This window comes from Montipora foliosa, chromosome 14 (genome assembly GCF_036669935.1).
Source record: "Montipora foliosa isolate CH-2021 chromosome 14, ASM3666993v2, whole genome shotgun sequence".
Classification (NCBI taxonomy): Eukaryota; Metazoa; Cnidaria; class Anthozoa; order Scleractinia; family Acroporidae; genus Montipora; species Montipora foliosa.
Genome location: NC_090882.1, coordinates 9,749,978 through 9,772,477, shown reverse-complemented (window position 1 = coordinate 9,772,477; position 22,500 = coordinate 9,749,978). Strand labels below are relative to the sequence as shown.

The following is a 22,500-nucleotide window of genomic DNA, read 5'->3' as shown; positions in this document are numbered from 1 at the left end:
CTTAAAACCAAAACCAAAGTAATGACTTTGGCCAATCAAAACTCGAAGTAATTACACGTAGCCGACACAAAGCGCGGGAAAATGTGCACGCGCGAGCCACGATTGGTTTTGGTTTCACTTCTGATTGGTTGAAGAAATGGCGCGAGAACTTTGAATCAATCACTGAATGAGGTAAATGCAAAACCAAAGTAATCCGCTAATTGACTTGCTTTGAAGGCACAGCTTGTTCGCAGCAAGCGATTCTTTTTTTTCTACGCTCATGCTGTTGGTTGGATTGAAAAGGTAGAGATCTTTTACGATGTCGTTTTTTTTTTTCCAAGACTGTGTAACAACCTTATCGCGAAATTATGTCTTTATTTCATTTTTTAGGAGGGTTGTCTTTGAAAATAGGAGTAAGTGTTTTCATACGAGAAAAAAAGTCATGTGAATCGAATTTTGAATGCAAGTATTTATTCTGTTATTCTTGCTTAATAAACCGAGAGTATTTTCATATATCCGTGTACATACAATTAAGATGAAATATTTTCGGGAAAAAATGTGTCGCTGCAACTTCGCGGAATCACTCCCAAAAAAAAAAAAAAGAAAATTAACTTCAAGTCCGCAATTGCACTGCGCTTTTAAATCTCAAAAGGTTCAGTGACCCACCAGTAACGCAACATGAATTTGCCTCGAATCCATGATGCGTTAGCAGTCCCACATAAACACCAATTTGATTTGCCTAAAGGAAACATGTCCGGCCAATCACCGTTCAACACAACTCGCGTGGCAAATTTTTTCCCGCCCTTGATACAACATACATATTTTACTTCCACCAAATCAATCTATTCTGCAATTGGCCAATTATAAGACCCGCCGTAATTAGCGAAAAAGCAGCCATAATGATTGCTATTGGTTAGATCCTTCATCACGTCACACTCCACCGCCACTCCTGTCCACGGGTATCTGTTCTGTCAAATGCTTGTGATGACGATCGATAATCACCGCGAAACGGTTGTTGGCGACGGCTCCAGTTTTTAATGCGCTCATCAACTGCAAGAAAACAACTTGGTTTGTTAAAAGCGCCCATCTTCTACAGTCGAACCTCTCCTCTGCCAGAGAGTAACTCGCGCAAGCGATCGCCAAACTGGCGGTCAGGAAATTTTTGCTTAAACTGTTGGATTTATGAAAACCTGTAAGCAGACGTGACACATTTTGCAAGAGGAAACGACACTTCTGCTGAAACTGAGACCTCTAAAATGACCTCAATTGAGCTGGAAAAACATGGGAAACTAAAACATTCAAGACGTGCCCTCTTCACTAAAAAAACTGTAAATTTGCTGCCTTGTAAAAGGTGATTTTGAATTTTGCTAGTTACGCCGTCTTGGCTGAGGATGGGAGCTCCGTAGAGAAAGGCGGTACACGATGGTTTTTCAAATGAAAGCTACTGAGCTGTACTTTCTTATCATTCCCTTCCAAAACTCATGCGGTTTTAAACAAAAGAAAATGTGCCGGCAGGCTCAACTCCAATAAGGACCATTCAAATGAAAGCTACCGAGCAGTGCTCAAGACGTACCTGTAGAAACTCATCCATCTCAACGCAGGAATTTCTATTTGTATCCACCTCAGCTATCAGCTCATGCAGTTGCTTATCCGAAACTTCTTCTCCCATCTCCTTCAACATATTTTTCAAGTCCAAGGAGTTTAGACATCCTCGCTTGGATTTGTTCACTTTGTGGAATTTCTTCTCGTACTCTTTTATCTCCTCGTCGCTGAAATTCACCTCCACGCGTCGAACGTGTTCCTGTACGTCCAGTCCCATTGCACCAAGAAACTCTTGCGCGTCTTTGATTTCAGCCTGGCAATGATTAAGAAGAGGCAAAGCTCACCATTGGAGAATTTTTACTGACAGTGTTGACAATTAAAGAGTTTTAAACAGGATGCTTTCAATAAGCTGGAGAGTGTTTCCCAAGTATGGTTAAATATGCGACGTCCAATAGGATAAGTGGTAGAAGTAGACGTGGTCGAAGGGTTGGTAGTCGTGGTCGTCGACGTCTTCGTTGTCGTCGTGTCGTCGTCGCCAAAAGTCCGTTTGACCTCCCACACGATAGTCGATAGTCAAGAAAAGTTATGATTTTCATGTGACAGGGCCGCGCACAACAAGCTCACGCGAACACACTTAGGTAATCTACAATCGATTATTTTCATTTTCCATACGATTGCAAGTTCGCCATACTTTAAGGCTAAGAAATCAAGCTATTATCGACTATTATGCACCGTTTGCCCAAAACATAACTTGTACAGATTAAACTACCCCTGAAAAAGAAATTTTCGAGGAAAATTTTCGTCCATGTATGAAATTTCCCCAATTCTTTACCTGTTGTTTGGCTTTTGACCAGCTAAGTTCTTTGCCCATAATGTCGGCAATCTTTGGAATGGCATCGGCGGCAGCCTGTGCATTCAAAAACGCAAGACGCGTTCTCCGCGCAAGGAAATCCACGATGGTGCAGGCATATTCCTGTACACTATACCGCACTTCCGCCTCAATGTACGGAAACTGTTCCAACAGACGTTTGCCAATGACTGGCCACCGACTTCCGGTTATGTTGGCCAGTTTGGCTACTTCCGGTGCCTTGTTCCCGTATGTGCGAGCGAGGTGTTTGGCAACCTTTAGCATGAATATTGAAAAGGGAGAAGGTGTTTCTATTAATTGAGTTGACAAGGTAAATTAATTCACTACTTGGGAGTATTTTGGAAACGTCCATGTCAACTGTGCTCACCGTCGGCAGTAAATGTGCCAGTCTGCTGAGCGGAAGATCTTGGGTTCGACTCCCATTTTGATCAACAGCTAGTCACGGCGGCTTTTCAGTTTTTCAATCCAAAATGGCTTTTACTTAAAAATGACAAACCACGGTGAAGATAACAAATAAATTCTAACAGGATGATCTATCCATATCAAAATTTTTGCGATTTTAAAAACAATCTCATCCCACTTTGAAAGTGTTGCCCAACGTTTTAAAATTCCATTCTATTTGCACTCTTTTCATTCTTAGGCGGCTAAAAGTACCGTCAGTACATTTGTATGATGCTTGGTAACGAAACTTTTGCGTTATTTTTGCCTCTCCACCGATGCATAAGCGTCTTTCAGTTCTCAGTGTAACAACAAAAGAAGAGTGATTGGAGGTGACCAAAATTGTCATGGCAACAAAACACATTTTTCAGTAACGCACGCTGCACCTAAAAATTTGCCAACCAACCTCAACTTCCAAGCCAAAATCCTGCACCAGTCGAATAAAATAATTAGGTGTATATCCCTCTCCTCCCTCAAGGAAAAATCCATCGGTTTGGCATTCCTTTGACGGTTTGAGCCCGCGAGCTTTGATAGCAGCTTCCATAGTGTCTGCAGCCATAGAGCGGTAAGTTGTCCACTTCCCTCCAGCAATCGTCACCAGGCCACTTTTGCTGACCAGTATGAGGTGATTACGCGCGATCGAGGCTGTGTTTTTGGAGTTTGGGTCAATGACCAAAGGTCTGATACCACTCCATGCTGCTAATACATCACCTCGCCGAACTGTAAGGAAAACGAGACATCGGAGACCGAGTACAGACATTCAATAGGCCAAACTTATTAACATAGTAATAGCTGTAAGGGGAAAGAGGGTGGAAGGAACTAAGCACCTAAATAAAAAAGACACCACTTTTAAGAACTGATCCAAGACACATAGACCTTTACAAACTCACCATCCACATCTGCACTGAGGTAATGCTTGATTTCACTCAGTATAAATTGGATCTCAGCTTCCTTTGGCGAAGGGTTATACGACAGGTCAGTTGGGGAATCGGTTGTACCAGCTATAGTTTTGCCTGGAACAGATTAAAAAGCGATTTATGAAGGGGCTGCTCTCACCTCAAACAAAAGAACACAAAAAGGTTTCATGAATTCGCATCTCACCTTCCCAAGGAAGAAAAAAGATGACTCGTCCATCACTGGTAGCAGGATCAAGAAGTCCCATGTCGGTTGGACTGGAAAATGAAAAGAAGCAAAAAGAAACGAATAGGAATGAAATTAGGGCGCTTTTACCATTCAACGTTGGAAACACCAAAGCGAGGTTATCTTTTCAGCTAATCCAAACCGACTGAATACTTATTATTCCATTACTACGCCATTTTACCATATTTGGTCAAGAGAAAGCGCAAAATATGACACGGTAACACACTGTAGTGTCCCGGTTTGACCGGTTTAGAATAGAGCAAATGCGAACGGAACGGGAGCCAGATAAGGAAATGGTAGCACCTTTTCGCTCGATATCCACTTTCTCCAACTATGTCGATATCGAAGAGATGACATGTTTTCAACGGTGACTCGGGGATACTCGAAAAAAATCCGAGCTTTCCTCGGAAGGAGTCGAACCTACGACCTTCCGACTATACTAGAGATACTACTTACGGGAGCTAAGCAAGTTCAGCTGATAATTGTCCCATTACGGTGCTAGGATTTAAATTGTCGAAACGGTGCACTCTCGATAGCGATTCACATTACCCTCCAATAGTTAATTCTGTTGAAATATAAGTGCTACACGGCAAACGTTTGCGAAAATGTAACCCTTCGTTGTACTTGTACATATTCATTGCCGTGACATAGACGTCTTAAATTCCCAACGACCTTCTCCCGTCTGATCTTGTAGCTCAATCGGTAGAGCAACGGTGATCGAACTCGAAGGCCGTGGGTTTAATTCCCTGGGGCCCGTTTCTCGAAAGTCCCGAAACTTTACGGGCCATCTTCGGGTGTCACAATTCCCTTTGTATTTCAAGAACGGAGAGGATTTAAGTTGTCAAACTTCACAACCATTATTTTTTCTTTTTGTTTCCTTGAAAACATGTTAAAAGATCGGCTTTCCAAAACAAGCGGTTGACACGCAGTTTCACAAATGGTTTTTCGGGACTTTCGAGAAACGGGCCCTTGGTCAGAGTTTTTCTCTGTCCTTGTGTGGGCCCATTTCCATTAGTAGGGCTAACGCTCACATGATTTACATGGGTGGAAAACTAGCACTTCAAATTACCCTCCAATCAAGCAACAGAGGACGTTTTCCGTGTTTCCATAGACTCATCTAAACACGAGGGGGAGTTGGGAGAATTCGAGACAGTTATGCAAACCCGAGATGCAGTCGAGGGTTTGCATAACTGTCCAGGTTACTTTTGAAACTCCTCAAGTTGCTACAGTGTAATCGTTGACTGCAATGATTACTTTCACTTAGAATGTAGGTTTATTCTTAACACGTTGAATTTTCTTTGTTTTACATCAACTCAGACGAATTAAAGAGAAGAGCGCCAAAACGGATTCTCCGACAAAGTTAACTGCAGTGTAATAAGTTGCAACGCTTTATGGACTCCACAACAACTTTAATAATCCCACCTGGCTAGAGGGAAACCAGTTGGCTATTTACAAGTGCAGCTGGGAAGTTTACCAGGAACAAATTCAACTAGCGGGCAAGAGCAGCTCTAGAACCATAATTGTCTCAAGGCAAGGGCCCTAACCAGACTGACAGTGTTTCATGCTTCATCGGGGTATCCAAACGACCTGAACTATAATAATAAAAGCAATTTAGGGGCCCAATTCATCTGTTTTAAGATGTCTGGATACCCTATTATGAAGCAATCACACTTGTGCGTTGCTTATATACCTGTAGTACTCTGGCAGAACGATATGAACACCTGCACTTGGCTGACAGATATCATTTCCTGTTGAATCATCCATTTTACGTACTGCATCAGTAAATGGCCCAGTGGCATTCACCACACACTTGGCTCGCACATCAAACTCTTCACCAGTTATGGCATCACGTACATGAGCACCACAAACTACTTCATCCTCGCTACCTTCTTCTGTAACAAAGTATAAGATCGAGATTTAAAATCAATGATCATGTGGTCTACTTCTACAGGGCAAAAAGTTTTCAAAGTAATACCAACAATAGCATTTCAGTTCCCCTATAGTTCAAACTTGCAAACATTTCTTTTATTTTTGATAAACAACATGGCCACTGATCAAATGCTATTTTCATTTTAATTTAGAACACGCCTCAAAGGAAAGGTTGTTACATGTACATAATTTATTATACATAGATCACTGCTTACCCTTTTTCTTTAGAAGCGATAACACCTCTAAATGATTTGCCACAGATGCTCCTTGTCTGACAGCTGTTAATGCAATGGCAAGGTTCATCCGTGCATCATTATGTTGGCCTGAATAAAAAAGAACATATTTAAAGAAACATTTACCTTATTATAGGAAATTAATGCCAATTTGAAAAATTCGTGTTTATTTAAGTCGATTGTTAATTTGTGTTAACATTTACTTAATTTCAGCAACCTTAATTAATTACTCCCAAATCTGTGACACACTCCACAGGCATTAATTTCCTATAATATGGTATTGTTTGCCATTAGCCATCTAGGAATGCTATACACAACAATGTCATTAGTCCTTGTAGTTTTACGATTAGTGCCAAGTGATTGACTCAGTTGAACATTAAACTACTGAAGGAGGCCATGAGTGATTTAAAACCCTGGCCAGACTAGTTCATAATCAATGTCTTAAAATAAATCATAAGCATTACACAGTTAACTGTTAATGTAGCAGAAGTACATTGTATCTAAGGGAAGTTTAAAAGCAAATGTCATCGCTTCACATTATTTTGGCTTGTCTGAAGGCTATTTTAAAAAGAATGACTTCTAACAAAACCCCATTAAATACTTTAATTGTTTTCTTGTGAGTGTGCCACTCAGGATACTGGAAAAATATCTGAGGGAGTTTTCAGGAGTTGAACCTCCAAACATCATAACCACAATGAGGATAACAATGAAAAGGAAAGGCTTTGAATTTTATTCATTACACAAACAATCCAGTGCAGATGGACCCATACGTAAAGCTGTTAATTGACTTACCATCATAATATATAATGGCTCCACACAATTTTTCCTTTTTAAGCATAGGAAATAGCTCCAAGGCTTTCTTTTTTCCCACAACATAACTACTGCGAAGAAGTTGCCTGCCAGAAACAAGGTCGTACATCTTGATTCCTACCCAAAAATAAGGAAGTTGCCACCATCTACAAATAACAACAAAATAAGATTATAACTTGTCAGGACACTCTAAAAATTCAATTATGAGAAAATACAATTCAAAAACTGCTTCTCAAGTTGCTTTATAAATGGAATGATTTAACTTTCACTGAACAGATATGTCCAGAAATGTTGCTAATTAGATTCTCACAGATTTCAATGAGAGTCACAAAGTGCCCCCTTGCCCTTGTCCCCAACTTCAACGACACTCGTGTCTCGGAATACAGGCAATTAACGTCACACCGCAAATACTGCTCCTCAAGTATTAAAGGAAAAACAGCTGCTTAATACCCTTAGAAGCAAAAATAAATAATGCTAACCTTACATGTACCTTATTGTTGGATATAAAGTAAAGTAAAGTAAAGTAACCATATTTAGCGTCGATAACTCATAACAGTAATTCAACTGACAAACCTGAGGTCGACGGTGCACTCATTTTACTCCCCCCTCTCCATCAGTGCTCCGTTTTACGGGCATTTAAAGCTACTTAGCTACATGGAAAGGAAAGAAGTTGAAACGAGGATGCGAGATCCGGGAATCAAACTCAGAACCTCTTGCACCAAGGCCGTGCACTTAGACCGACTGTGCCATCCTTGCCCCCATATAAGCAGGTACAAAAGTCACACCAGATCAACTCCGATTGCTCACCTCACCTTATCACCTTGATAAGGCCTCGAGAAATCACCCCAGCCCTAATCTTTAAGCTACATGTAACCTCGGTGAAATCTGGGCAAACGTTGAATAGTTTGGGTTTACAAAACCATCTAACCATCCGAGTTGAGCAATCGGAGTTAATCCAGTCCAACTTTTGTACCTACTCATTGGAAATAGGTAACAAAGGCTTAGACTTTAATAAAGGAATTATACCACTTTGCGTTGGACGTCAAAATTGAGCATGCATCTAGCTAATTTATAGGTACATTTCTGGACACACAGTGTCACTTAGACCTAAATTCTCCCTATTTCAAATATATGAAATTTTCATATGTTTCTTGTCACAATTTTTTTTGTTCACGAGCAAGGTTGTTTCTAGGAGTTGCTCACATCATTGAGTAATATGAAATGTTTTCTCATCTTGCAGTTGGGGCTGCAGGAATCCCAAGGTCAGATGGCCTGGAAAGATTATGTTCCACTAAAAAATTTGCAAATAATTTTCAATCATTGGCAAAATTAAATCAACACCACAGTCACATTTCATTTGGTTAAATCCTTATTTTTCTTTTACCCTCTCTTGGTAAAAAATGTGAAGAAAGATTCACCTGTATACTGGAAGCATTATTGGTAATGGAGCTGATAAATGTGGAGCAATGGCCAGTAGATTTGCTCTCTCGTGCAATGCTTCCTTCACAAGACGATACTGCAAAAAGTCAGAAAGTAGGAGAATCAAGTTAGCACAACCTAGATAAGACAATTGGACACAATATTACACAAATTGAAGAGCTGCATCTCATAAACAGCAAATTGAATGTTACTTTCGTTTAGCATTGAACCGTTGTAAGTTGAACACAGTGAGCAAAAATTAAACCAATGGGGAAAAAAGACATCGATTCCTAATTTGTTCTCTTATGCTTTCACCTTCATGACGTCACTTTTATCTATGGTAAATTGTAATAAATCTAGAGGGTGTGTGTGAATTGCGACTAACATGGACATATACGTGATTGTGGATGATCTCTGCTTTCTGCAACATCTGCTTTCTGACTCTGTTTACAGAGGAGTGGAATTTTCTTGAGGGCAGGATTCAGTTGGAATTTGTCATTATTTCTCCCTTTTCAACGAAAAATTCAAATTTAACCTGTTCTCGGTCCAGTTGCATAATAGCCTTCTGCAGGTACCGCACACCTCCATGGATCAGTTTGGTACTGCGACTGCTTGTCCCACATGAGAAATCATCCCTTTCCACCAAAGCAGTAGACAGGCCTGTAAAAATTTTACAAACTGGATTTTAAAAGTCACACGAGCTGAAGCAACATCATACATTGTCCTCTCTCTGCTATCCCAATGACACCGTGCAATCATCTTGTCCATTGGATAACAGAAAAAATGCTTATCTGCAACAAACAAAACATTTCCTGGGTTTATGCTGGACCATTAACACCCTGCCAACAGAGCCTCCTTTTGTCTTTTTCTTTACTGAAGAGGTCAGAAAAGGAAGCTCTGCCTGAATCGCGTCAACTCTTTGAAGCTGCCATAGCCCGAACTTCTGGACAAGTCAATCTAACTTGTTTTCTCTCATCAAACCGGTTTTTCCTGGCAAGCATCCAGTTAGTGACAAAACCGATGGTTATAATTGAGCCCACTGCACCGTGAAAAACCAAGATCTGGCATATTAGGCTTGGGTTTGAGACTGTATCCTGGCAACATACAGCGCATACTCAATAAAGATCTTACTCTATTCATGCAGAGTCTTTCTCGAGAACGCCTAAATCGAGCAAGCAAAAGAAAGGCTCTGCTAGCAGGGTGGACCATTAATGAGTTACTTGGAATCTTGGTGATGTTTGCATTTAAATTCTATCCCTCGACTACATCACAAAGAGTAACTACACCAAGTTCCCAGTATTGTGGTCTGACATGTTCCTTCAAGAAAAAAAATATGGTGTCAGCTTCACAGCTAATTGTCTTAGTTTGGGTGCATTGCGTTATCCAATATTGAACGGGGGAAAGGGGGTGGGTGACTTCCAACGACTTATGACTGTGATTGCAGCTATAAGTCGAGGGAACTTTGCAAGTGCTGACATGTACTGTACATGTTGTTGTAGATGTTGAAACTGTAGCACTCAGAGCTAGTGTGTGTTTATGCACACTTAGTCTATTATTTTAATTTTGCCCACCTCTTGTCACAGAATCCAGTGCTACACCACAGCCTGTAGCACCACCTCCTATCACCAAAACATCAAATTGTGGTGTATCTTTCAAAGCACTGATGTGAACAGATCTTGATGGAAGAGCGATAATGGGCTGATCCTCTGCACTTACTTTTTCTGCTGCAGTCACCGGTAAAAAGGGATTCTGAGATGCAGATGTTAAAAAATAACAAAAACATTAATTCTCTGTTGAAGTAATACATCAAAGCTTGTTTTCTATTTTTCTTCTCAGTGTACCTTAGGAAATCAGTTTGATCAGGCAGAAAATTTATCCTTCACGTCGAAAAGAGGACAGTTAAGTTTGTTTCCAGAAAATCTGAGTGGTTCTCGGGGTAAACTTAAAAGCAAAGGAAAATATTGCGATTCAAAGGATTAGTAAAAGCAAATCACAGTAACCCTGCAGAACAGCGTTTTTTGGATGCATTTTTCTTCAATAAAGAAATCTCAACCCCAGAGCTCTTCTCTTGACTGAGGGAGAGAAGAGCTCTGGGGAACCCTGAAACAAAGTCTAATTGGTTTTTGTGAAGAACGATCAAAAGCGTCTCTAATTGCAATGAACTTTAACCCATTGAATCTTAGGAATGATGCTTAATTTAGATTTTACTGAAACGCCAGACGACTTTACTTGTCAAGGGCGGCGGTCCAGGGGTTGATGGGTTAACAGTGCGGTGTACAAATAAGGGCACATTCCTTGTAACTTACAGACACAAGTGACAAACACATAACCAAAATTCTCCCAAGTATACCCCTAACCCCCCTCCCACCCTCACAAGGTAAAGTGCAAAGCACATATCAAGTCTTTCTGTGACCAGCCACCCTGAGGGCCATTTGTATGCTTTTCTGGCTTCTTTATTGCAAAGAGCTGCGAAAACAACAACGATAGTCTTCCATGCAGAATAGACCCAGCCCCTTTTCTGCATATATGTATGGTGTGTTTTTGCTCTATGCCTGACGTTTTCCGGGCGACTACATGTCGCTACAAGTTGAACACAAAAATATGGCCGGGTATTTTGCATTTTGAGTACCTCAGAAATGTGCAATTAATAAAAAAATTGTATCGTGACACTGTCTAAATTGGTAAAAGCTGTGTTTAGGCACTTGGTCTCGCAGGCATTTGGGCTTGGGCGTAACGAGTCATATAACAATAGAGGATGTATATCCATCCATGGGTAATACGTAACTGGTATTCTAGAATCTATAGCTAACGTACCTGGCGTATTCCATCACGAAAATTGTAAAATGCATACAACCCGGCGCTAACAGCTGCTGTCCCTCCCAAAATGCGAATATAAGACATCACGGGATTGAGACCAGATCCCAGATAAATAAGCCGGTTACTTAAATATGCTACAACGAAGAGCTCATCTCCCACACCTGTGCAGAACCACGATCAGTTTCTCTCGCGAAAATTGCCCAAAGGCGAGGGAACTCTGTATTGGCCGACACAAACTTCAAGCAATAGGAAAACAGTCGATTATGAGAGTAAAAAAAAAGAGTGTTATTCTCCCAGCCCTTCCCGTGAATGTTTCGAATTAGAAATGAAGCTGTACCTCTCTTCAGATCTCTGCCGCAATTTTTGTCCGTTCCGAATCAAATAAAAGACTGGGGAGTGGCTAGTGAGCTGAAACTGTGAAAACGTAGAAGGGAGGGTTCGGTAATATTTGAATTCTGTCACATGCCTTCTGCCTTACGTTTAAAGTAGTTAAAAAGTTGAAATTTGTTTTTTTCCTTCCCTTTTTCGGCTTACAGTACAATTCCATTTTGTCCAAATAACAGGAGTGAGAGCGTTTGTGAGAAGGTAGCCCGATCCGTTTTAAGCGTATAGTCCCCTCTCTTTCTCGTCATTATTATTTCCGTTTGTTAGCGCCTTAATAAGCCCTACAGAGTCCCCCTCCCACAGGTGCGTCATGTCCTTCCCAAGTCTCTCGCAACAAAACGGTTTATAATCAGCATTGCTCATTTTGGGTTCAGATATTAGGATGTCTTTTTTCTGCTTTTGACATGGCTGATGTCCAAAAATCGTCATGGAGGGAGGTACAATATATGGCTCTTCAACTATTCTGTTAACTAGCGCGACAGGTGAAAAAGGCAAGTCTGGCGAGCTCGAAGGGTTTCCCTGTATATCGCCATTGGACGACGGTACGTGAAACACGACAAATTTACTTGTTTGTTTTTTTTTTCCGACCACTCGCCTGCCCATCGGAAGTTGATTTTATCGCAAAAGGTCGTTCCTCGTTTTTGAAAGATCTGTCTAGTTAAGTTTTTCTTCTGCTCAAACTATATTAATTAGCTTGCTGAAATGACTATAATATACTTGCTTACTTTCATTTTATTGTTTGAACAGCAACTGAACCTTGTATAACCTTATTTAAGAATTACATCAAGATAGAAAAAGCTTGTATACGTACTACTATAAAAATCTCATTTGACGTTACATGTACGATGTACGTTTTTGATTCTCCTTCTGAATTTACAGGTGTGCTCTCAATTTCGTCTTAGTTTATAATGTCATTTTATACAAAGCATTTTCTTCAAAAATGTTTACAGTTCGTTTTGCTTCCGTCATCATCCTTAACTCAGTGTCAAGAGCTTAAAAAGATCAGGGAAATATAATTTCCTATAGCATCTTTTCCTAACTTTAATCATGCACAATTTACATGACTGTACTACTTTTAAATCCACGATTAAAGTCAATTCCGTTTACACTGTATACTCTTCATAATTTAATTTTCATGAACTAACTGTTTTCAAGATCTGCATTCTGAGTCACAAATTACAACAACCTTTTGGGAAATTTTTATCAATTTGTTACATTATACCCTTCTTGACGAATTTTCTCCATATTATAGTTTTTTTCTTGTATTTATAATTTATTAGAAAAGCTAACATGAAAATTCGCATATCAAGATAAAAATAATCTTTCAACAAAAATAGTTCTGATTTTTATTTTTTTCTGGTCTCTGGTCAGTTATAATTTCCTATAAATTGGATTATTGTGATTCAACAAAAATTAACAATTATTCAAAGTTTGTTGATAAATAGTAGTGTTTTTTAAAAGAGTATTTTCGTCCAAATGAAGTTAAGAGGGTGTTTTAATTAGTAAAAGACATCTCATTTTGACAATCACTGCATAATAAATTAATAATGATTTCTCTCCCTTGTGGTTGACCTGAAGGAAATGCATCCTAAATTTGCATACCTTTGAAAAGTAATCTTTGAACTCATGGTGCATTGTTTGATCTTATTATTTCTGGAACCATATTGTACTTTTCATTTGTCAACTATCATCCTGGATTCACTCTTGGTTAATCCATCATGGGACAGCTGAAAGAGTAATTGCACAATAATTATCTACCAGGGGTTTAGAGAAAGAAGTAGCCGACTTCTCTTAGTAAACTCAGTAGCCGATACTGTTCATCGCGATCGGCTGCCAGTACTTATTGAAACCACTGAGCTACTACGTAGAAATCGTTTGGTGACAGTTAACATTATACAATGAAAGAAATATTCAACTTTAAGCTGCCAAAAAACTTGCTTTACAAGGCTTGCTTGCTACTCATATAAAAAACCTGTTTTATGAAATGTCTTACTTGTGGCACAGAACTTTGATAATACCATAAATTCAATCAGTTGATGACAACTTCTTTCTTGGATGCTAAAAAAGGAATGCTGTTATTTTGTAAACAAGGAAATTTTGATTAAAGAATTTGTTCACTCAGTAACTTAAACCATGCAAGAATTTGTTCCTGATTTTGGCCTGTACCAACCTTAATGGGAGTAAATCCCTTCGTCTTCTTTGTATGCCCTTAAGGGAAACTATGACATGTTTCTCGTGAGACCCAGCCACCAAGTTTTCGAAAAAAACAAGAACTGTGCCACTTTAATAGGGTGAGAACATTATCCTTGTCTTCGTCCTTAAATATCTTAGAACTCCTATTAGGGGGACTGCCATTACGGGGCCTACACTGTACCTCTATCCACTCCTTATGTGAGAGACTCAGGCTACAACAATCCCTAGCACTGAGGGGCTTTGCCCTTTTTGCCCTGTATTCTAATGCAGATTGTGACAAATGACAGCATTTTGTACACAGTGCCAAGAGATCCTTTAGATCAATGAACCCTTCTTTTGACTCGCACTGATTAATTCCCATTGGTTTACCTACAACAGAGTATCTCCTCCACAAAGAAAAGCAGCTTCCTGCTCAGTTGATGGACAAATGGCGTAAGGCAGCTCTTGCAGTATCTTACGCCTCTGTTTTTTGTGCTTTTGTGATTGGAATTAGTGCATTTGGTAAGCATCCTTATTTTCACAAGACTGCACTTCCATTGTTTAAACAATTGATTCCTTGGAGTAATTTTACTTGTCAACCAGGGCTTCTTAGGGGCCTGAGGAATCAGTGGTTAATTAAGTTGTCAATTATTATACTTTTTCCTTTGTTTTTCCTAGCAGTGTCAATTCCCCTTCTTCCCACATTTTGTTTTTGGTTTGGACTTGCAACTCAACCCCTCTAGGTCATCTCTAGTTACCTTGAATCTTTTTCTTGTACAGTTGTAGCAGGGATTTTAATTGTCAAGAAAGATCTGGCCGCTTTAGGCTTGTTTAGGCTTCAAAGGGTTAATGGGGACAGTGATTGATTAAACCCACTGACTCCCAGGGGTTCCCCATTGACAAGTGAAATCATCTGGCGTTAGACAGAGTAAAATACTAAGTCTTACCGGTGTAGGCCGGTTTAGACGCCAAAGGGTTAATAACCTAATATACCATTGCAGCAGTAAAAAGCATCACCCTTAATTTTTAAAGAATATATTCGTTCGGATTCAAATACTTACAAAACAAAAATAAACCTGAAAGAAACTGTATATTTTTTTTAAGTGCAGGTTATATTCATCAGTCCTTTCATGGGAACACATGAGTCCAAGAAATTGACCTGCTCCCCAATAAGTTAGTGTCTTCATACATGTAGTTCAGTTGGTAGTCAGTGAGAGCATTGCATCGGCATAGCAGAGGTCATAGGTTCAAATCCTGCTGAAGACCCCTAATATTTCAGGTGTTTCATACGTTAGAGACAATAAATTTGCTTAGGATGTAGTATGAGGATCACTGCTGTCTTTCAAAAATAAACCTAGAAACCACTTTGTTCTTTGTCATGTTTTTTTTTCTCTCAAACTCTTTAAATGCATTCAGTTATTTTTTCACAGTTATTTCCAGTTTGGCTAAAAGTTCTGCAGCGTTTGGCTTTGCAGTAAGTAATAACAACTTAAAGTAACGGACAGGGTGTAATCACTATAGGATAAGCATTAGACATATTTTCAGCTGGGAATTTGAATGGGGTTAATTTCTTTACCAGTGTTCTCTTGAGGCTCTTATATTACTGCCAGTGTTTGTGTGGTGGTGGTGGTCACCTTTATTGCTACTAAAATAAATTAAAACCCTCTTGCCTTTAGAAGTTGTGGTCCCTCAGACACTTAAAGGGCAGGTCTGGCTAGCACGCGTAGGTTAATTTAATAAGGTTAATATGTATCTAAATTAAGAAATTCAATGATTATATTCTGGAATTAGGTACACTGTCGAACACTTTTTATGGACTAGTAATCATAACATTAGAACTGAATCTGACAGGGATTTCTGTACAAGTCATGTAACCTGAACAGTGCTTATATTAACCAAATGGGAGGGAGGCTAGAGTTGCATGACCTTGTTTTGATAGAAACCTCTGTCACTGCTTTTCTTATGTAATTTCCAACTAATTAGCATGAGAACAAGATCATTAACATATGAAAAGCAGGGAGATCTGTATCATAACAAGGTCAAGTCCAGCCTCACTTTCATTTAAAGGCCAGGTAACTAGGCACACAACTGTAAAAAGGTCTATCGATGATCACTGTTATATTGATCAAGTCTTATAAAAGTCATTATCAAAATGGGTTTTAATCTTAGGTTTGAAAGAATCTGTCTGGAATAAGTAATAACTATTTCGTTAAATTTAGAGATAAAAAGTATGTACTAGGCAACCTAATTAATAATTACTTAATTATGATATTAAGCAACTTCAATGGGTGAAGAAGCCAGTGCTTTTCTTTGGCTGACTGGTTACTTTAAATGAAAACTGTGAGCGTTAAAGATTATCCCTTAAGTGGTGTTTCTGAAAAAAATAGCTTTTAAAAATAAGTTTATAATTTTTGTCTTTTTTGCCAGTTTGGCTCTATATTAGATGTCTGTTCGTCATTGGTTGTAATTTGGAGGTTTTGTGGTTTGGCTGGGAAAACATATTCCTGGGAAAGAGAGCGAAGGTATGTTGTCCTAAAATTGGTACAATTATGCTCTTTTGATTAACAGTTTGCAGAGCACAAGCAAAGTGTGAGGCTCAATGGAGGGAGCCAAGAGGAACACTAGCCTTGAGTGTGTCCCATGTGATAAATGGTTTAGACAGGGTTGGCTCAGTGAAAGAGCCTTTTAAGCCCTTCTCTCTTGTTCGATTCCCAGGCTTGCCATCATACATGGGTTGAGTTTGATTGCTTGTTCTCCATTATTCCCTGGGAGGTATTTTTCTACTCATTCTAGGTTCCTCCCATTCATCAAAAACCATCCTTTGAATTGTTGTTGTTTAATATAATATTATAATTATTATTATGACAACTTAATTAGAGTAATGCATAAAACCAATAGTAATTACATATTGACGCATTAACCTTAGTATCTTCATAAAAATGTAAGTTTTTTGTGTGTGTTGTTTCACTGCAGAGCTTGTATAGCAATTGGAATTCTGTTCTTGTTATCTGCAAGTGGAATATTCATCCGAGCCATCAGGTCTTTAGTTGTGGAGAAGCATGCCATTAAAGTAAGTGCATTTGCAATGTGTCATTGCTAGGCTCATGAAACAGAAAGGCATGCAAGCTTATTGAAATAGTTTTGGATGAAAAGACGAACTTGAGTTGAAAATTAAAATGTTTATCAAGGCAAAGGCAAGAGAAATCATTAAAAAATGTTAATACTTTTACCCCTGCAGTGACCCCCATTTAAGAGTAAAATCATCTGGTGTTTGACAGAGTAAAATCTATGAATCACACTTTCAGGACAGAAGGGTTATGGAAGGGGACATAGTTCTTGAGCAGTCCACCTACTGTAGATGTTGTTAAGCCATTCACCACTGAAGCAGCCCTCATTGATGATTAAAATAATCTGGTATTAGACAGAGTAAAATCTACAAGGGAAGGAAGGGTTATGAAGGGGTCAGTTCAAGTCAAGTCAAGTTTTTGAGCAGTCCACTTACATGTAGATGTTGTTGACTGATTTACCACTGAAGCAGCCTCCATTGACGAATAAAATCATCTGGCGTCAGACAGAGTAAAATCTATAAGTCTCACTGTCAGGGCCAAAATGGTTAATCACATATTAAACGTTCTAGCACAGATCATCTCCAGTAATTTTTGAGTGGATATAGTAATTTTTGAGTGGATATAGAGGTTGTTAACACATAATTAGGAGTTGAAGCCTGCGACATTTTTGAGCCACGGACAGCAACCGGAAGTGAGCTGTTTTCCATGTTAACTTGTCTTGTTGACTTTCTTCTTTTGACTTTATATTGCTAATTAAAGTATCTTTTCTTTTATTACTGATGATTAGGTTAAAAATCTGGGAGACAATACTGCCCTGGCATGCAAAATTTTAATTTCCGGTTACCGTCAGCAGCTCAAAAACGTTGCATGGTTATACTCCCTAATGTCTCCTGAACCACCCCACATAGACAAGTTAAATTGTTCCGATGTTAGACAGAGTAAAATCTATTACGTCACAATCCAAGGGGTCAATGAGTTAAAGGGGACTGTTTTTGAGCTTATATAGGGGTTGTTAACCCATTTACTCTTGGGGGTTCCCCCTTGACGAGTAAAATAATAATCGTCTGGCATTAGATAGAGTAAGATACTAAGTCTGGCCGGTTTTTGCCGGTTCAGGCGTCAAAGGGTTAAACCAGCAAATTACATCTAAAGAAAACTCACAGTGAATATGCCATGTGACTCCTTTTTAATTTGCTCTGACTTGCATTAATTGTTAATCATCTTAACATACATGTAACTACTGACTACTGTCAATGGTTAAATTATGCAGTTTTTTTTTTAATAACTGTTTCTTTTTTTTTCAGTTTGCTGGCATTGAGGCAATTTCTGGTGTCAGTTTAGTGGTGTATTCATCACTTGCGTGGATGAAATTTGTCATAGCTGAAAAGTTGGAAAGTGACTCTCTCCGAACAGATGGTAAGTTCTTCAAGCTTGTACTGCCATATTTAATACAACACTGCAGCTTGCCTGTATGCTTACATATGCAGCATCAAAAGGCTGCTGACCATTTATTATGACTGACCAGTTAAAAGTGTGATTACCGTTCCTTATCAACCAAACCTATGTGAGTTGTCGCGGAGGAGGCAGTGTCGTCCAGTTGTTACTGGGCACTTGCTTTGAGAGTTCTGACCTCTCATTGAATTTGGTCCTGGTTGTCCGTAGTGTTCCGGACTACTTACTAGCACAATTCCTGCTTCTCAAAGGGAAGTTTGGTTTGAGTGGGTTTATCAGTTTATCGTCGCTGACACCATCTCCATATGAAATTTTGTTTTCTTTAAGCTTTCAACTCGACAGCCGGTGCGGGTATATCATTGGGGATGATTGTGAGCACAATATTTTATCAGTACAACAGACATATTTGGTATCTTGATGCTTCTGTAGCTCTTTGTATAGCAGTGGGATTATGTGGCTATGGAGTAAGGTTAGTGAAAAGTGTCAATTGAGAATTATTTTGTATGTGGGAAGTCATTTCCCTTTTGCTTTAGATTTGCAGTGGTGCGTTCAGCAATTCTTATAAAAATATCACACTTCATTTTTAGTTAGTCTAAACATAGAACAAAACCGATAAATGTAATTTGTTTGTTTTCCTTTGCTGAGCAGAGTCAGTATTTACCTTGCATTATGTCTTGCAAAAGTGAAATTTTGCATTTTCCTTTTATGTTCTTAACAAAGCAAAGCTAGCAGTCGTTTTTTAATCTTCATTCTGGTTCTTGTGTCACTGGAAACCTTTAAAGATTGCAGGAGGAGTATATCTTTGATATGAGGAGACTACATGTATGAAGAGCTCATACTTCAACTGTAGAAAGAAAAATTGTCAACCCAAGACAAGAATCTTTACAACTCGTGTATTACAAATTGTCAATGGCCAAGCACCTGGAAAAAGGGTGAGTGGACGCCCGTCTTCAAGAGAGAAGATCCCCCGAATAGTGGCAATTATAGACCAATAGCTGCCCTCCCTGTGGTCAGTAAAGTATTTGAGAAGCTCCTCAGCGAACAGATCACAAAGCAATTTGACAGTCGCTTACATCTCGGAATCACGGCCTATCGCAAATGCCGCAGTTGCGAAACAACACTGATATCACTTATTGAAACATGGAAATCAGCACGGGATAACCGACAAACTGTTAAGATCTTGTCCAACGATTTGAGCAAGGCTTTTGACTCTCTGCATCCTCTCCTTATGATCAGAAAATTAAGAGCGTATCGATTTTAATATGAACTACTCGACCTAATTCGATCCTACCTGTGTGATCGACTGGATCGAGTGAAACTAAGAGCCATTAGAAGCCATATTGGAAGCGGACTGAGAGACGTTGTCCTCAGGGATCTGCTCTAGGTCCGTTGCTATGGAACATCTTCCAAAACGACCTGACATACGTAATTAACTCGCATCTCTCTATATACACGGATGACCGTCAACTGTATGAAACAGCGGGAAACCTGGAAACAGCTAACAACTACCCAATAAGCAACGCCAATAAAGCCTCTGAGTGGTACGCTAGCAATCTGCTAAAAGGAAACCTGGGCAAATACCAAGTTATGACTCTCAACCATAATAGTACAGCAAGTGACAACCCATTACACTTTCAATGAAACACCATTGACTCTTCAGATTCTCGTTAGTTGCTAGGAGTCAGTATAGGCGACCAGCTGAACTTTAACAATCACATTACCTGTAATGAAATATGTAGGAAGGCGAGTCAAAGGGTAGGCCTAATGATGAGACTTAAAAAACTTATTCCTACTTATGCTAAACCAAGCCTGTATAAACCAGCCATCATGACGTACTTAACTTATTGCCATCTGACTTGGCACTTTTGTTCTGCTACTGATAAAAGAAAGCTCGAACATATTGAAGAAAGAGCATTACGCGCAGTTTTCCCGGCTAAGCAATCAAGCTACCGAAATCTCAAGTGAAGCTATGATCACTTGATTTCATATCCGCAGTTCATATATGATTCATTTCATATACCATTTCATCTACCGAAATCTGTTGAACAAAAGTAACCTAATAACGCCACAGGATAGAAGACTACAAGATATCACCATCCTTATGTACAAGGTGAAACCGACTATGCCCCACAAAAAGATGCGAGCTATTTCATATGCACTGCTGACCTTACAATTTAAGGGGCTGGGTGTCAGAGTTTGCCATCCCTAGATTTACGACCGAGAAGTAAGGTCAACATTCACTCGCCTATTTGGGACCTGAGTTGTGGAGTGGGTTGCCGGGCGAAATTAGATCCCATCCATCACTGAGCAGTTTTAAACATCGTATTCGCAAATGTGATTTACTGTAAGTTCGATCGTAGAAGACAATAATTGTTTGAACTGCATTCTTTGTAACTCATAACAGAACGAAATTTCTTTCACGTTGGTTTTAAGGTTTTGAGTTTTAATGCCTCCAGGTTTTACTAGGATACCATTAGTTGGTAGTAGGTTTTTAAAATATTTATTAATTTTAATGTTAACAGGTGTATAATTTATTATTAAGACTGTCCCCAATTAGTAGAGGGATGTTTCCCCTCGACTAGATACCTTTGACACGTTAGTAAAGTCATTATTGATTGATCATTCTTAAACTATCAAGCCGTTCTCGTTCCCAGATCCCATCGTTTCTCTTAGCCGGCGGGGCCTCTGCACAAGAAAACTAGAGACATGGAGACATAGGAAATCAAATTGTTTCATTAGTTAGCCTCGCAAACAATAAGATCTTGAAGCGGAAGTAAAAATGGCTTATGTGGCGTGGTGGGGTTAGCTGGCGTGAAGCCGGTCGGTAAACATTCTTGCTCCCGGATTACGCTTTTCTTGTGGTCAGCGCAAGAACACGGACTCTGGCCACAGCCAAAGCAGAAAGTCCGCGAATCATGGACTTCCGGCTTTTCTGCGCACTCTCAGAAATTTGAAACAATAACGGTTGTCAATGGGTACCACATTATACCATAACCGCGACTGCGTGTATTTTTGGCTGTGGCCAGAGTCCGTGTTCTTGGCGCTGACCAAAAGAAAACCAGACTCCGGGGACGAGAATGGACGCTAAAATGATCAGAGTGTCTTGGTTTAAACCTACGATATGACTTATTGCTTCTTTCTGTTCGACACGAAGGGACACTCTCTCTAAGTTAAGGCCACTTGAAGCTTCACATAGAGACTGACTCGTATATGAATTCCGGAAGTCCTAGAATGCTGTGTCTCCGGGGGCCCGTTTCTCGAAAGTCCCGAAACTTTACGGGCCATTTTCGGGTGTCACAATATTATTCCCTTTTTAACTCAAGAACGGGGAGCATTTAATTCGTCAAACCTCACAGTTATTTTTCTTTTTGTTACCTTGAAAACATGTTAAAAGGTCGGCTTTCCAAAACAAGCGGTTGGCAATTTCACAGATTGCTTTTCGGGACTTTCGAGAAACGGGCCCCAGAGTCCTTCGTTTTCAATGTTCAGCGAAGGTCCTGCCCGCTAAGAGAAACGATGAGATCTGGGAGCGAGAATGCTATCAGGGTCTTTCGTCTTTCCGTCTCTTCTCACGGGAAGTTACGAAGTTGTCAAGCTAAGTAGGAGCTGGTCATTTTGTGTGTTCGTGATAAACCAGTAGAGGAGGTGAATACGAGAAGTTCACATTTTAGAGACATGTACTTGAAATACGGCAATAGTCTTTGAGTACGAACCCTGAAATCTTATGCCTATGAGGTTCAGTTCATGAAAGTTGGGCGTTACTGCTACATGTATTTCATAATTCTGCGGAATCTCATCTTCAAGCGCTAAGCGCCAAACTGCGCTTTGGCGCTTCCATCAATCAATTTCCGACTCCGCCTCTGGAATTGGAGTTTTTGTTTAGTTCACAGCTCGAATACAATTCAGCCTCATTTTGACTATTGCAACGTTGTTTGGGGAACTGAGCTGTGGGATAACTTTACCGAGTAAAGTGCAGAAATTACAAAATAGAGCAGCCCGAGTTTTGACTTATTCTAACTATGACGCCGATGCTGGTTACTTGTTTGAGCTTCTTGGATGGAGAAATCCATCTTGCCAGCAGCAAATACAAAGAGCTACAGTGGTTTTTAAGTCTGCACGGGCTGGCTCCAGAATACTTCTGTTCTAGGTTTGAAAAGCGTCAAACTGCTTATAACTTAAGGGACTCTGAGCACAAACTAAATGTACCATTACCACGCACAGACTGTTATAAGGATAACTTTAGCTATAG

At 39.6% G+C, this 22,500-nt stretch overlaps 3 protein-coding genes across 3 annotated transcripts in view; 2 read left to right on the top strand and 1 right to left on the bottom strand.

Annotated features, from left to right (window-relative positions):
• The window catches only part of LOC137984294 (neurobeachin-like protein 1), a 52,413-nt gene extending 52,121 nt beyond the window's left edge, over positions 1–292 (top strand). Inside the window, exon 41 of the mRNA XM_068831413.1 lies at positions 1–292. This exon is cut by the window's left edge and continues 1,611 nt beyond it. The gene's annotated coding sequence lies outside the window, so the exon portion shown is untranslated.
• A 138-nt stretch (positions 293–430) lies between these two features.
• On the bottom strand, positions 431–11,573 carry LOC137984295 (glycerol-3-phosphate dehydrogenase, mitochondrial-like). Its single transcript, XM_068831414.1, has 13 exons — positions 11,173–11,573; positions 9,930–10,107; positions 8,894–9,018; positions 8,358–8,455; positions 6,922–7,085; positions 6,112–6,219; positions 5,658–5,859; positions 3,929–3,999; positions 3,718–3,840; positions 3,234–3,547; positions 2,354–2,644; positions 1,553–1,834; positions 431–1,029 (listed from the first exon to the last, which is right to left on the bottom strand). Exons 1-13 carry the CDS (start codon positions 11,257–11,259, stop codon positions 910–912), a joined length of 2,163 nt encoding a protein of 720 aa, XP_068687515.1. The 5' UTR covers positions 11,260–11,573; the 3' UTR covers positions 431–909.
• Positions 11,574–11,883: 310 nt separating this feature from the next.
• Positions 11,884–22,500, top strand: part of LOC137985323 (transmembrane protein 163a-like) — an 11,485-nt gene continuing 868 nt past the window's right edge. Inside the window, exons 1-7 of the mRNA XM_068832912.1 lie at positions 11,884–12,101; positions 14,131–14,253; positions 15,162–15,205; positions 16,159–16,253; positions 16,705–16,801; positions 18,104–18,215; positions 18,579–18,720. Of these exons, the coding sequence (XP_068689013.1) occupies positions 11,987–12,101; positions 14,131–14,253; positions 15,162–15,205; positions 16,159–16,253; positions 16,705–16,801; positions 18,104–18,215; positions 18,579–18,720 (728 nt within the window). The 5' untranslated portion in view covers positions 11,884–11,986. The remainder of the gene's footprint in view (positions 12,102–14,130; positions 14,254–15,161; positions 15,206–16,158; positions 16,254–16,704; positions 16,802–18,103; positions 18,216–18,578; positions 18,721–22,500) is intronic.